Source organism: Berkeleyomyces rouxiae (assembly GCF_048999995.1).
Source record: "Berkeleyomyces rouxiae strain 22BRR77 chromosome Unknown BrBRR77_ptg000002l, whole genome shotgun sequence".
NCBI lineage: Eukaryota > Fungi > Ascomycota > Sordariomycetes > Microascales > Ceratocystidaceae > Berkeleyomyces > Berkeleyomyces rouxiae.
Window position 1 is genome coordinate 583,424 of NW_027396492.1, and position 14,397 is coordinate 597,820.

The 14,397-nt window shown below is 51.2% G+C and overlaps 6 protein-coding genes across 6 annotated transcripts; 3 read left to right on the forward strand and 3 right to left on the reverse strand.

Annotated features, from left to right (window-relative positions):
• Positions 1-1,759: 1,759 nt before the first annotated feature.
• BROUX77_001703 (uncharacterized protein) lies at positions 1,760-3,740 on the forward strand (the record flags this gene model as incomplete). The annotated part of the gene is made up of 2 exons (XM_073746162.1): positions 1,760-2,144; positions 2,227-3,740. 2 exons carry the CDS (start codon positions 1,760-1,762, stop codon positions 3,738-3,740), a joined length of 1,899 nt encoding a protein of 632 aa, XP_073606785.1.
• Positions 3,741-4,023: 283 nt separating this feature from the next.
• On the reverse strand, positions 4,024-5,226 carry BROUX77_001704 (uncharacterized protein; the record flags this gene model as incomplete). Its single annotated transcript, XM_073746163.1, has 1 exon — positions 4,024-5,226. One exon carries the CDS (start codon positions 5,224-5,226, stop codon positions 4,024-4,026), a length of 1,203 nt encoding a protein of 400 aa, XP_073606786.1.
• Positions 5,227-7,089: 1,863 nt separating this feature from the next.
• Positions 7,090-8,834, forward strand: BROUX77_001705 (uncharacterized protein; the record flags this gene model as incomplete). The annotated part of the gene is made up of 2 exons (XM_073746164.1): positions 7,090-7,158; positions 7,281-8,834. The coding sequence occupies 2 exons, from the start codon at positions 7,090-7,092 to the stop codon at positions 8,832-8,834; spliced, it is 1,623 nt and encodes a 540-aa protein (XP_073606787.1).
• A 346-nt stretch (positions 8,835-9,180) lies between these two features.
• BROUX77_001706 (uncharacterized protein) lies at positions 9,181-10,260 on the reverse strand (the record flags this gene model as incomplete). Its single annotated transcript, XM_073746165.1, has 2 exons — positions 9,181-10,162; positions 10,241-10,260. 2 exons carry the CDS (start codon positions 10,258-10,260, stop codon positions 9,181-9,183), a joined length of 1,002 nt encoding a protein of 333 aa, XP_073606788.1.
• A 303-nt stretch (positions 10,261-10,563) lies between these two features.
• Positions 10,564-12,375, reverse strand: BROUX77_001707 (uncharacterized protein; the record flags this gene model as incomplete). Its single annotated transcript, XM_073746166.1, has 3 exons — positions 10,564-11,193; positions 11,257-12,186; positions 12,244-12,375. 3 exons carry the CDS (start codon positions 12,373-12,375, stop codon positions 10,564-10,566), a joined length of 1,692 nt encoding a protein of 563 aa, XP_073606789.1.
• A 1,391-nt stretch (positions 12,376-13,766) lies between these two features.
• On the forward strand, positions 13,767-14,189 carry BROUX77_001708 (uncharacterized protein; the record flags this gene model as incomplete). The annotated part of the gene is made up of 1 exon (XM_073746167.1): positions 13,767-14,189. One exon carries the CDS (start codon positions 13,767-13,769, stop codon positions 14,187-14,189), a length of 423 nt encoding a protein of 140 aa, XP_073606790.1.
• Positions 14,190-14,397: the final 208 nt, after the last annotated feature.

A 14,397-nucleotide genomic window follows, 5' to 3' on the forward strand; every position in this document is an offset into this window, starting at 1 on the left:
GAATACATGTAGAACCAGCCTTTATAACTACAGTGTCCTTGGAGTCCGACCCTCATGGTGCTGTACTCGGATCTGCACCATGTATCAGGGGGCCCACACCTCTTAAGGTAAGACACATGATGATGGGACAAGTCTAGCCCATTTTGATCTCGTGGGCCTAGCTGGCTTTGCATCAAGTGTCCAGGAGTCTCTCTACCTATGGATGTATATAGCAACCCAGTAGTGTCTATTCAAGGGATGGACTGGCTGTCTCTGAGTTTTGCAGCTTGGCTTAGTGGCGTTGATTTGTCAGGCTACTGACAGAGCCTCAAATGCCGCTTCTCCTTTGCTTTGCGATGTTGCTACGCTGTGAGGGAGATAATGTGATACAAGCACTACCTAGTTAACTAACTAGTTAGTTGCAAACTTATGTTCGGTATGCGGCCTTGATCAAAGTATCGCAAGCCCTTGTGTGTCCAAGCTGATAGGAGAGGCTGAAATCTGTACTGCTTGCAAGAGACACGGGTCTCATTGTGTGTACAGGCGTACAAGAGCTTGTGTAAACATCTCGAGTCCAGCAATACAAAGCAGAAAGCCCATGTGGTAATAGCCACAGTGGATGCGCCATGAATCCAAATCCATAGTTACTTATCTGCAATGCACATGCATGCGCACGAGAGCTGGTCTGTTCCCCAGACTGGTTGGATGCCGATGTATATCATCTCTCCTATTTCCGCTCCAGCCTCCTAAGATATCAGCCAGACTGTGAACTGGGAAGTGATCAACGACTAGCTCAAAACACCGGTCTATGGGCACTTGTATGTGAATTTACAAATACTTGAACGAAGTTATCCCTGGGCTCCAAATTCGAATGCACACAAAACGCCGAAGCAGTACATGGAGATGGGGCCACTTGGACTGGCCCTAACCCTAAATACAACTGGTTCTTGGTGGCGCGTTCGGGTCGCAATCTGGATTGTCCGTTAGAGCCGGCCCGAGGCGTTTGTTCTTTGAATGCTTAACATGTGAAAAGTAGACTTGGTGTAATGTCTCCCGTCTTTCATGCACATCGGCCGTAGAAAGCAGTCGTAGCCAACGTGTTTGGTAATAGAAGGGAAAAGATCACGTTTATCTTGGCACTTAGAAAATTCCTTCAGCAGACGGAGCATGGAGAGCTCTGTGCTGTACACAATATGCCGAATGTCACATCTAGAGATGGGTATAGTGAAATTGTCTTTGATGTTTGAAGTGTCACCTGTGAAGACGCTGCAGCTCTGACGACCGTGTTCACCAACTCAGCAACCAAGAGGTTTCGTTTCGCATGAGCCAAAACTTGGGGGACTGAAATAAAGTCGAGGGCGAATCTTGGCGAGGTCGGCAATGAGAGGGAAGGTGGGATATCAGGCTGTCTGGCTTGTTCACAGTAAACCAACAATGGAAGAAACTATCAAGGAAGAAAAAATGGTAGCCATGTCTCCCAGCCCGAGAAGTTTTTGTACCTGTTTTTAGGACCCATATTTTCCTTCGCCCCACTAAATGACTAAGCAAATTCGTTCAATTAGTTATCGATAACTAACAACTCCCTTTCTCCTGTAAACAAAGCCAACATCAACTGAGCCAGGACCTCGACATTCACCACAACCAAGTTCTAGCTTAGCTCCACACTCGACTTCCTCTCCTTGCCTTATCTTCACCAGAGACATTGATTTAGCTTCTCCGAAATATATCACTAGGAGCTGTATATATACCCTTTTAATACATTCTCACTAAACCTATCACCATGAGTGCGCTTCCATTGAACATAGATGATTCTGCCTCCAATCGCCACCCCGCCGTTCCCACAACAACGCCGGCACCAGTGACACACTTGGACTCGCCTCCTGGTCCAGACTTGATCAATGCCCTCCCGGACGAGATTCTACTCATGATATTTAACCAAGTTTTCACCCGAGATCAGACCCGGAAAAGTTCGACAGCACTCCGCCTTGTTTGCCAGAAATGGAACGCGTTTACCACGTCGCATGTTTGCAACACAATAAAACTCAACTTTGAGGACATTCTGTACCTGTGCTACCACGATTCTCTGCTAACATGGGAGGATCTGGGCCGTATTCAAAGTCTGTGCCACTACATGCATGTTGACATGAGGCTCTTGCGATATGAAGGTGAGCATAGCTTGATATTGAGATACAAACGCTGTTCCATCTGAACTATAGACAATGTACTAAGCAATATATGTTGTGATAGGCGAAATAGAGGCTTTTAGTTATGCCTGGGAGCATGCCAAGGACTCACGAGGCTGTGATATTTCAGATGCATTGAGATACTTCTTTGAGGCTGATGCAGACGAGGTTAACTCCTGGGTTGAACAAGGTCCCCATCAAGAATCAGCGTTATCCAGTAAACTTTTTCGTGCAGTGCTTGATCGTATCTTCTCCCAGCATCAGCTTGCCCTCAGGCGTTTTCGACTAGATCTTCCACAGCCAACGAGGCGTTTCACAAAGTTCGAAGATTGCTTTTCCGCAACAGCGGTATTCGCAAACACGATGTCGTGTCTAGCCAATCGCATTCGATCTTATAGAAGCGAGTCCAATGTCTCAAGCGCCCCATCAAGAGAGCTTTTGGGAGATGTTCTCCATATTCACGCCGACATAGATGTTGAACAAGACGTGCACAGCGACGACGAGGATTCAGTTCTTCTAAACGACAAGTCTCTAATAAAACTTGAAACTCTTGTCATCAGCAACCTGTTCGAACTCACTCTCCGAAGGATATGTAATAACCCCGTGGATATGAAGAACATTAGAACGGTGATGAGACATTTAAAGAACCTTGATATCGAATTCGTGCTGCGTCATGAACCAGGTCCATCGCATGAAGCATTGTGGAAGATTATCAAATTTGCTCCCAAACTGACGACTTTGAGGCTTTCGCTTCTATTTCAAGACCGCTACGATCACAGGTCCCTTGTCGACATTGATTCGCTACAGATATACAATTCACTGACGCTACCAAATCCGCCGTCCTTTGGCTTGGAAAATTTGACTTCTCTTGAGCTCGCCAAGGTCAACCTGATGCCTCAATTTTTCGTGGCTGCAGCTGTCTCGTTTGGCGCCACTCTCAAAGAACTTTATCTGGAGTTAGTAACTCTGTACGTGGTTGATGAGGAGTCACTTGTGGACCGTACAGTGCTATCATATGGCAATGTTCCTGTGGTCAAGTACATGTGGGTTGGATGTCCCAATATACGACCCAAAGAAGACTATGTGTGGATTGCTATCTTCATTCGCGAGAACTTTCCCCAACTCGAACACTGTGAGGCAATGGGACTAGAATATGATCATTACAATCCACTGGGTATCGTTGATGGCTTTTCTCCTAGAGCTGAGTGCCTAGTATTGTTAGACAAAGACATAGGTAGAGAGACCTGCCGCACACTTGGTCAGGTCTTTTCAGAGGTGGTTGAGAACATAGAACAGCCCTTGGTGTGGCGACGCGGTACGTATATGTTCCCCGACTTATTTCTCCCATACTCGCCGGACAAGGATGGATATTTCTTCTCAAGCACAAAGCCACGTCCTAAGAGTGAACGGGCGCCTTCGCAGGGCTACGACCATCCTTCACACTTTCATACTGGCAGCATCACGCCTAGCTACTGGCGTTTTGAAAGCCTAGATGGCACCTTTCCGGTCACAAAAGGAGGCTCAACATATGAAAAGTTGTTGAAGATAATGTATGTCATGAATGTACTGTTGGTATAAAAATCTAGAAACGAACAAGTACATTCTGTCACAAGTCACAAGCGGTTTTCCTCTAGCGGTCTTTAATAGCGATAATTCCATCTGGCCATCCAGGTCATGAATGATCTGTGTAGTTTATGGTTCAAGCGTATTCATTTGGTTATTATTCCATAGTTAACCAAACTGCAGCTAAAACAATCAAAGCATATTCGCTAAATCCCGATATCCATAATTTTCATCATGTCATGAACTAGTTGTTGGGGCTGTCTTGGGGTTGTTTTTTTTCTTGTTTGTTGTGGTTTCTTCAGTTGGCGGTCTCCTCGACAGCCTTGGCCAGGGCCTGGAGAACATCATTGACCAGGTCCTCGCCGTCCTCAATACCGCAGCTAATGCGCACGAGATCGTCGAATACACCAACAGACTCGCGTTGCTCCTTGGGAATGCCGGCGTGGGTCATGGCACTGGGAACCTCGACCAATGACTCAATGCCGCCCAGTGACTCGGCCAGCGTGAAGATGCCGGTGCGTTGGCAGAATCGCTCGGCAGCGGCGTGGCCGCCCTGGATGCGGAACGATAGCATGCCGCCGCCCATTCCATCGCGGTGCTGCTTCTTGGCGATGGCGCGCTGCGGGTGCGACTCGAGGCCCGGGTAGTTGACCGAAATGACCAGCGGCGAAGCTTCCAGCGCCGTGGCGATAGCGGTGGCATTAGCGGTGGCGGCGCGAGCACGCAGGTGCAGCGTCTTGATGCCACGGTGAGCCAACCAGCAGTCAAAGGGGGACGGCACAGCACCAATGGCGTTCTGGAGGAAGCTGAGGCTCTCCTTGATTTCAGGAGAGTTGAAGGCAGCAACACCCATGACAACGTCACTGTGGCCGTTGATGTACTTGGTCACACTGTGCACGACAATGTCGGCGCCGAGAGCCAGAGGGTTCTGCACGTACGGCGACATGAAGGTGTTGTCGACAACAACCAGCACGCCTTTGGCGTGGGCTATTTCAGCCACGGCGCGGATATCAACCAGGCTAAGCGTGGGGTTGCTGGGAGACTCGATCCAGATGAGCTTGGTCTCGGGGCGGATCAGACCAGCAACATCCGCTTCGATGACCGGGGTGAAGGACACGGTAACACCATGGGCGTTAGCCACCTTGGTGAAGTAGCGGTGAGTTCCGCCGTAGACATCCGAGACAGAGACGACGTGCGAGCCCTGGGCGAGGGACTGCAGGATGTTGGCCGTAGTGGCACTGCCGGACGAGTAGGCCAGGGCGTACTTGGCGCCCTCCAGAGCAGCGACAGCAGTCTCAAAGTTGTCACGGTTGGGGTTGGCCGAGCGGGCATATTCGTAGATGCCGACAGGCTTGCCCAGCGCAGTCTGAGCGTAGGTAGTAGAGAGCGAAATGGGCTCAATCACGGCGCCAGTCACGGGGTCGTGCGGACTTCCGGCGTGAACAGCCAGAGTGCCGAAGCCGCGGGGGGCGGGGGAGTCGTTGGGGGCGCCGACAGTCATGTTGGATAGGAGTGAGGGGGTAGAAGGACGGCGAGAAGAGCGTAGTGTTGGAAAGAGGAGCAGGCGGATACAGAAGAGCTAGTTGAAAGCCAAGCGTATACACCAAGGAAAAATATAGGAGTGATGCGAAGACGAAGCGAATAATGCGCTATCTTTCCGCGGGTTTTATAGAGGCGGTGGGAGGGCAAGGTTTGACCTGATGTCGTAATCAATGGTGCAACTGTAGTGAACGATTGCCAATGTGAGACTTAGAGAGAGAAATGCGTATTGTACTGCAAGGACAATGAGAAATATTTTTCAATCAAAAGAGACGGTTCTGGGGCAGGGGAAGTACTAGGAAGGACAAGCCGCGGACTTTATATCAAGATGCACACATGCATACAGGCTTCCACCAGGAGGGTTTCCTGTGTTTTTTCTTCTTTTTTCTTTGTTTTCTCCACTCCTTTATTCCTTCGGCGACTAGAGGAAACTCTCGTTCTTTGCCCTTCCATCTTCCATGCTCTGCCCAACTAGCACGTCTTCTAGCCTATGATTTCAAAGATTCGGCAATGGCGTGCTCGCACTAACACAGCATAAGTCGGCAGTGTTCTGTATTCTAGAACAGCCGGGTTAGTAATCATAGAGACACACACTGCAAGGCCACGGAGGTGCCTAGGCGCTGAGAGACAAGTACAAAAGTTTCCAAATAAAACCAAAAGCTAAAATAACAGTGTATTCGCGGGGTTCTCCTGCATACCCCTCCAAGCCCTCCTGCTGCGCTCTGACGTCATTCAAGGTCAAAGTGTTGAGATTATCGCGTTCCTCGTGGCCTGAAAAAAGGAAGCACGGCGACAAAATTTTCTGGCAGTTTCCTTTTTGTATGAAATCCTTTGAGGTTAATATGCAGGGTCCGGCGGGATAGGGTTTCAGGAGGATCATGGTAGGGTCTCTGTTACACTAGGGTTTCGTAAGGCTTCACTCCGTTAGGGTCACATACAATGTGCAACACAACACTGCATCCCGAAAACGAACTCGAACAAGAGAACCTCCGGAAAATTCGGACTCCTCTTATGCACCGCAATTGCGAAAATGGAGACGATGCTCACGTCAGCTCCAGGCAGACGCTGTAGCGCAACGCGCCTATTAATAATAACTAGCGAGTTATATGGCCACGGTGATTCATCCGCTTAGACGGGCTTCAGACGAAGCGCCAAACCCTAACGACCCCGGACTTTGTATTGTGCCGTTTTTCTCAACCGACATGTGCGCCTTGCTCCAACGCAGCTTCGCTGGGCAAGCCGCCTTGGATACTTTTCCGCTATTGTTCTGATGTTTATTCTCGCTCGACCCTGACTTGTGAATTCTTGACCGCATTCTGCACCGTTCTGTGGGATAAATAAGCTTCACCCCGTTGTCTCCAGCCTGCCGCATCAACTCTGTTTTATTTAACATTTGCCGCGACTCTTCCTCCCTCCTTCACGAGCCAAACTGACCCCAGGCTCAGACTCAGGCACGGGCACACCCAGACGACCTCGTTTTCGGATTGCCCTGCATTTTTTCATGATCCGCTCGACTTGCCTACATCCCTTGGTCTCTATAATTCGACCCATCATCGAACCACCCACCTGGTACACAGTACATCGCGCTCACCCACCATCTTGCCGTCCAAACCCGACAACCCTCTCGATCCTCTGTGCCGTCGGGCCGCATCTGCTTCCCAGGACATCGGTAACTCAAGCTAGTTACAGCTGCATTGGCTGAAAGTACCCAGTACGGCCTGGCCCCCACATGGTCACTGTCGCTGGGGAGCGTCTCAAACCACCCCTCTCGCACCCACGCCCTCCATCAACACTTGTTGTTGTTGCTCTCAGAGAGCCCAGAGCTATGCCTCCTCGGCGCTCGCACCGAAAATCCAGAGCCGGCTGCAAGCGATGCAAGTTGCGCAAGATCAAGGTGAGCCGTGCTCTCCCCTCGCTCGGCCTTGTCCCCTGCCCGGGCCAACCCTCTGACCAGGCGTTCTGTGGCCTTTGTTTGTAGACCTCATTCTAACTGGAGCTGTCTTGTCTGAACTGTAGTGCGATGAGGTGCATCCGCGCTGTGGAAACTGCGTGAAGCACGGCGTCGCATGCGACTTTGAAAGTCCCGACATTGTCGAAGAAATCTTGGCAGCCATCACGCCGCTCACTGCCCCGACGCCACAAACCCCGGCCAGCGTAGGGTCCGCCGACTCTGGCCCGGCTTCCTCGAGCATAATGCTTCTAAATGACAGCCCGAGTGCGGCCCTCAGCTGGAACCAAACCTTGGACCCAGCACTCCTATCTAGCCCACACCCTGTCTCCATATCGATCAACAACCCGCCATCACCACTGCTCTCATTGGCGGCAAAGGCCTCCGTGAGTGTCATAAACGACACCATGATTCCTACATACCCCAGTGTTCCGGGACTATACAAAACCCCCACGATGCCAGAGCTTCCACTAGGCGGACTCGGCCCGAACCACCGTCTTTTGGATATGCGCCTTATGCATCATTATACAACCGTCACATCCAAAACCTTGACGATAAGCCCTACTACCATTGAGCAAGTCTGGATGAACGAGGTTCCCAGGCTGGCCTTTAGTGGCGCGCCGTATCTGGTCGATGCAATATTGGCCGTGACAGCTCTGCATATGCGTGTTCTAGGCCCGAATGACCGTCACTTGGTACAAGCATCCCACGCCTACATGGCCTCCTCAGTTGCCCAGTACTGCAAAGCGCTGAGCGAGGGCATCAACGAGACCAATGCGGAAGCCCTCTTTCTAACCGCAACACTGATCGCTCTACAATCCACAGCCACCCGCGTCTTCACACGTGATGATCCTGGGACGGAGGCCAGTGACCCGTCTGGCACGTACACCCTTCCATTATCCTGGTTCCATGCCTTCCAGGGCGTGAAAGCTGTGGTAGCGTCAAGCTGGCCCTGGATCCGAAATAGTGAGACCGTACTTTCAGTCATTGACGCACAGCCGGCTCTTCAACTGGATATGCGGACAGACTCAGCCTTTTTCGGACCGGTTCTTGACGGCCTCGAGAGCGAAGTCAACATGGACGATCCGGCACAGAAAGAAGCTACTCTGCAAGCATATCACCATGCGGCTTCCGTGCTTAACTGGGCCCATTCATCCTCAGCACGCGGCGCAGCGCTTGCCTTCCCCGCGTCTGTATCAAAGCGCTTCGTGGATCTTATCGAGATGCGCCGCCCGCGCGCTCTCGTCCTCCTCGCGAGTTTCTTTGCTCTGCTCCGCAAATTTGACAGCATCTGGTGGCTGCAAGGAGTCCCGCGCCGTGAAATTATCGGCATCGCCTCGCTGTTTGACCGTAACTCTCCGTGGTGGAAGCATCTGGAGTGGCCGCTGCGAATCGCCCTGCACGAGGGTCCTGTCATCCCTCCGGATGTCTGGGGCTCGGACTGGCTGGCAGAGGAAAACAAACAGGGCGGCAAGGCTCCCAAAACAACATATGTGCATCAGATTGAGATGATGTCCCCTCTATTGGCTCGGAACACGCTGCTGCCGCCCATCCCGCCGCCGCCACCGCCGCCGGCGTCACCATCAGCGATGCCTGGGAACATGTCCATGGACTGTCCATGAAGGAAGATAGACAGCATGGGAAAATCTCTGTGAGAAGTTGTCTGCGCCTCAGGTTTCAGCAGCTGTAATGACGTGAAATGTCACCATATTATGTTTTTCATGATCTCCCATTCTGTACTAAATGCAATTGTAAAATTCCACTTTGATTTCTTTTTTTTGTGTACCAAAGCTAAAATATGGATAGTTATTCGCCGTGACGCCCAAAATAAACATGTTGCAAAAAGAAAATACTAAACCCAATGCCAATAACAAGCACAAGACAGATAGACAGACCCTGCTTTTGGGCAGTGGTTCGGTTTCTCCATAGAAACACACAACAGAGAACAGGCTCGCCTTCTCAGACCATCTACGCCTTGGTCTTCTTCTTCGGGGCATCGTCGTCGCTGATGACATCGTCCACGTCCATGGAGTCCTCCTGGGGCACTGTCTGGTCGCGGCTGCGCTTCAGACCCTTCATCTTGCGGGTCTGCAGCTGGCCCAGATCCTGGCGGCCCAGATGGATGCGACCAATCTTGTCGCCCATCTCGTCGGTCGAAATGTTCTTCTTGACGCGCTCCTCGGTTGTGCGGGCCTTCTTCATGGCCTCCTTCATGACAGCCTCCTCGGCCTCGCGCACGCGGCCGATGCGCAGGTTCATGCGAGGGCCAATCTCCTCGACCTCGACACGCGGGAGCTTCTGGCCGCTGCGCACCGTGCGCAGCGTGTAGGCGCGGATAAAGATGCGTGACGTGCGCACCACGCCCTCGGCGCCCTCGTTCTGCGTCGGCTCCTCGGCGGCAATCTGAATGATATACTGCAGGCCCTCGACGTCAACTTTGTCGGCCGAGTCACGCACAGCAAAAAAGTCGGTGAAGATGCTCTTGGCTTGGGTGTACACGCGGTCGACAGGGTTCTCAAAGGCCGAACCAGCAAAGACCACCATGGGCCGTAGGCCGACGGCAAACTTCTTGTTCTTGAATTGGGCCAGGGTGCGGAAGTTGTCGGCATCGAGCAGCAGCTCCATCATGTCGAGCACGTGGTAGTTGAACATGCGGACAAAGGTCAGGGTGTGCGGGCGCTTCTTGTTGCTGCTGCCAAAGACCATGATGCTGGCGTCGTTCTTGTCGGCAAAGAACTCGAGCGACGAGGCGTCCTCGAACGGGTGCACAGCGTTCTTCTTGCTGAATTTCTTGGCAAAAGGCTGGCGCAGCGCGTACAGATCGTTCATGGCGTCTTGCACAATCTGCGAGCACGATGTGCCGCGCAGGAAAAGCGCAGTTTTGGGGTTCTCGACGGCTTTGGGCTCACGCTTCTCGAGCGCCCGCTTGGAACGGGCATTGCGAGGTTTTCTACGCAAGGAGAGCAGATGTTAGCATGTGTGTGGTCGGCTTCGGGAGTCATGTGAGGCTGGGCAGCTAACGACATACATTTGTCTGAGCATTGACATTGTGACGGGAAAATGTGGGAGTGTCCTGGTTTATATTGCAGATGAAAAAGCAAACAATCAAACAGCGAGCAAAACAAGAGCAAGTCGAAAGTGTCACGGCCTCGCAGGTTGGTTCCCAGACGTTGGTTGAGCCAGAAATTTTTAGCAAAAAAGTTTTTATCGATAACAGCCGAGCAACAGGCATTATCTTTTATCTTATCGCCCCCACTAACTACCTGCCTCGCTGGCCCAAGCTTGGTTCGCAGCTTCAACGCTGGAGTGTCCTTCTACATTAATTAAACTGTCTTCTGTTCTATTGATTCCCTACAAAAACGCATCATTCTCAGGCAGCTCATTCCTTACCATCATGTAGGCTTTTTCGAGTTCTGCCTCTAGTTGCAGCCTTACTCTGAGAGCACACACCAGTGGCCACACTGCTGTCTCTCCTTTGTGAATCCAGTATCTGACACTCTCCTTTGATGGAGGGTCCAGCAGGAAAAGGTAGTCTCTGACGCCCATGTCAGGGACAATGGTAATGTGCGGTTTGTGATGGACATCGACATGCAGGAACAACTGTCGCGCAAATGTAGGCAGCAGGCCGAGCGTATTGAGCTGCTCGATGCGCAGATGAACTTCGGCGCCGACAATGCGCGCCAAGTGCTTAACCAGCTTCATCAGCTTCGAGTTGCTGCCGCGGAGATCCGGTCCGTCAGTCTCGCTCTGAATAAAAGGCAGGACATACGGGCGTGCCTGACTAATGACGAAATGGTTGACGTTGAAGGAACGCGCAATGATGTCGAGTGGCCGCATACGGTCGTATGGCTGTTCATCCATTTCGTTGTGGTCCCATGGCATGATGTTGCCGTTGTGGTCCTTGCACATGATGGTTGTCCGGCGGCCCCCAGTGAAAGACTGAGAAGCCGAGTTGGAGGCTACCGCGGCGGTCCAGATAAGCTATGGGCTTGTTAGCATGTTTATCGTTCCATCGTGAGCCCGAACTTTTTGTGTTTTACCCACCACATTTGGAGCAGTAAGATAGTTGAGCAGTATGGGTACGCCCTTATCTCCTGGAACCGGGACGATGATGTTGAGGATAATGTTGCTTTTGTCATGGGCCTCAGCAAAGGTGATCTCGCCCAGATTTGACAAGGCGCATTCTTCCAGAGCATCCACATCCCAGAAATAGCCCTTGCGACAGTACCTGATCATTTGGGATACTAGCTTAAAGAGTCTCATGATCCATGTGTGCTGCCACTTTTCAGTTCCATTGAGAGCTGAGATGTCGATTCCGTGGCCATCCAGGAGTGCCGGGAGGTTCTGGGGACTGGTGACTGCAATCAGCGCCGCCAAAAGAGACCCCGTCTCCACGCCGGTAATAATCCGCGGCAAAAGGTCTTGCTGATACAGCGCCCGAGTCACGCCTAGGTGACATATTCCAAACATGGCACCGCCTTCAAGCAAAAGAGAAGAACAGCCTAATGCTCTGCGGGAAGCGACCACAAAATCCATCTTCATGTCAGACGGCATGAAGCGCGCGGCGTCCTGGAGTCCAGCAGAAGGCTGACGAGGAAGCTGCAAGATTAAATGCAGCAGAGTAACCATCTTGTCGGAGAAGGTCTCGATGACAAACTTGGTTCTACCAAAGCAGTGCTTGTATAGCGTAGGCGCTGTAATGTTTCCCAAGTTGCGATGTAGCCCGGAGCGGAATAGCTCGGACATGATGAACCCATCAGGCTGGACAAAGGTCTGGTCCATGGCATCGATATGGCCCATGATCAACTCGCGGTTATAATGGCGCGAACGCGCATCAAATCGCCATGCGTCAAGATCGAGGAGGCAGTTTAGATTGTCGGCTGCTTCTTGCCAGTCGTCATAGTTTTGGGCATGGGTGAAGAGCCGCCGCCATTGGGCAAGCGGCGAGGGCCAGAGGAGCTTGTAGACGAACCACTATAGCAGTACATGTCAGTCAGAAACGTAGATGAAATAGACTCGCAGTTCACTCACTGTATAACAGGAATACACAAAGTAGAAAATATCATAACCGACCAGGCGCGCCACCAGCTGCCACATCCACTTGAAGTAGTAGCCAGGCGACTCTTTTAGCATCCCCATATTCGTCTTTCCGTCTTGGTTCATGAGATACACAGCAATAATGTATCACTCTATGCATGAGAATTGAGTAGAATGAACAGTGACATAAGAGCCGTGATCTTATAACGGACCCGATATCACATGCAAATGCGAGTGCAATTGTCGCAAGGCCATTCGCAATGTGGCCGAGGCAATAAGACAGGATCTTACAGTGGCAGCAAATGTATGGCTAGAAAGGGATGTTGTGATATGTGAGAAAAGGGCAAAAAAGGGAGGGATTTCGGGTGTGCAAGAGCTTCTTTGAAATGCGTTGAAGATCAAGACGTGATGTTCAGCTGTTGGAGCCAGACAAACCCTCGGCAACTGGGATAGGACTGGACAGAATGATGTGTAACCCGTGTAACCCTGGAAATCAGGATAACCCTAGTACATATTGGCTGAATGCTCCCTAGCTCCGTTTTATTACAGATGGCGTAGTCATCGATGAAAGATCATGGACCGCAATCTATTTATAGTTAGGACTATTTTCACTCTTGTGTTGTCTTGCTCTTGGATCAATGCCTCAAATACTATCAGTATATATTAGAGGACTCACTGTTATCCTTCACAGAAGATGCTTCTTGTTAATGTATTGCGAGTGCAAACCCTTGAATTCACCAATGTAGGGTTGGTTATCTCACATTTCCATCCAAGTTGTCTCCAACATCGTGACAGAACTTCAACTCACGTCTGACACGGGACAAATGAAAGTGCCATCGTCACCTCCTTGTAAGTTTTGCCCTCCATCTCCATTGTGGCATGGACTTGTAAATCATCGATCATCGTTCTTCCATCTTGGGATAATTGATTCAATACCTCCTATCTAACTCTTTGAACTTGTGACGGTCCAGAAGCATCTTCTGTGAAGGACAACAGTGAGTCCTCCAATATCCACTGACACTTCTGGACCCTAACGAAGTTCAAAGAGTTAGATAGGAGGTATTGAATCAATTATCCCAAGATGGAAGAACGATGATCGATGATTTACAAGTCCATGCCACAATGGAGATGGAGGGCAAAACTTACAAGGAGGTGACGATGGCACTTTCATTTGTCCCGTGTCAGACGTGAGTTGAAGTTCTGTCACGATGTTGGAGACAACTTGGATGGAAATGTGAGGTAACCAACCCTACATTGGTGAATTCAAGGGTTTGCACTCGCAATACATCAACAGAAATGCGGGATACCACCCCACCGCCTTCAAAAAAAACAAAGTTCTGCGTGATCGCAAAGCCGGGTAACCGAGACAAATCGCACCCGCGGTCGTACAGACTGATTGCACTATTACCAACTCTGGCCAAGGCGCTGGAGAGGATAATAGCCAGGAGGCTAGCACATAAGGGGTAGAACTGGATATCATTCCTGCCAGATACTCGTGTGCGACACCCAAGAGAGCGATGACAGGCCTGTTGCTGAGCGTGACGGACGAAGTGCAGAATGCGCTACAGAACGAAAGGGTGGCGACCATGGTAACCTTTGATATAAAGGGCGCCTTCGACTCGGTTAGGCCGAATCGCATGGTCGACCGCCTGATCACGCAGGGCTGGCCGACGCATACTTGCAGATGGGCCGGCTCTTTCCTAAGCGACAGAACAGCGACGATGTCACTGGGTGGCTTCAGCAGCGAGGATGAACCACTGGGCGGGAGTTTGCCCCAGGGATCCCCGATATCCCCCATCCTCTTCATGCTGTTCATGTCGCCGCTATACGCAAAGCTTGCCGAGGCTAGAGGATACGCCGACGATGGCTGCCTGGTGAAGACGGGTTGGAACCTCGAGCAAACGACCGAGGGAGCAGAGGAGGACCTACAAGTAGCCTAGGACTGGTGCGAAGCGAACGAGCTGACACTAGACTGGGCCAAAACAGGGCTACTCCACATGACGGGGAAGAAGACCGGGGAGAACCCGGGGATCAACTTGCCGAATGGCGACTACCTGGAGGCAACAGACGCAGGGTCGGAGCTGCAGTGGCTTGCTCTCTTCTTCGACAGAAAGCTGATATTCAAGGGATACGTGCGACAGATGACGA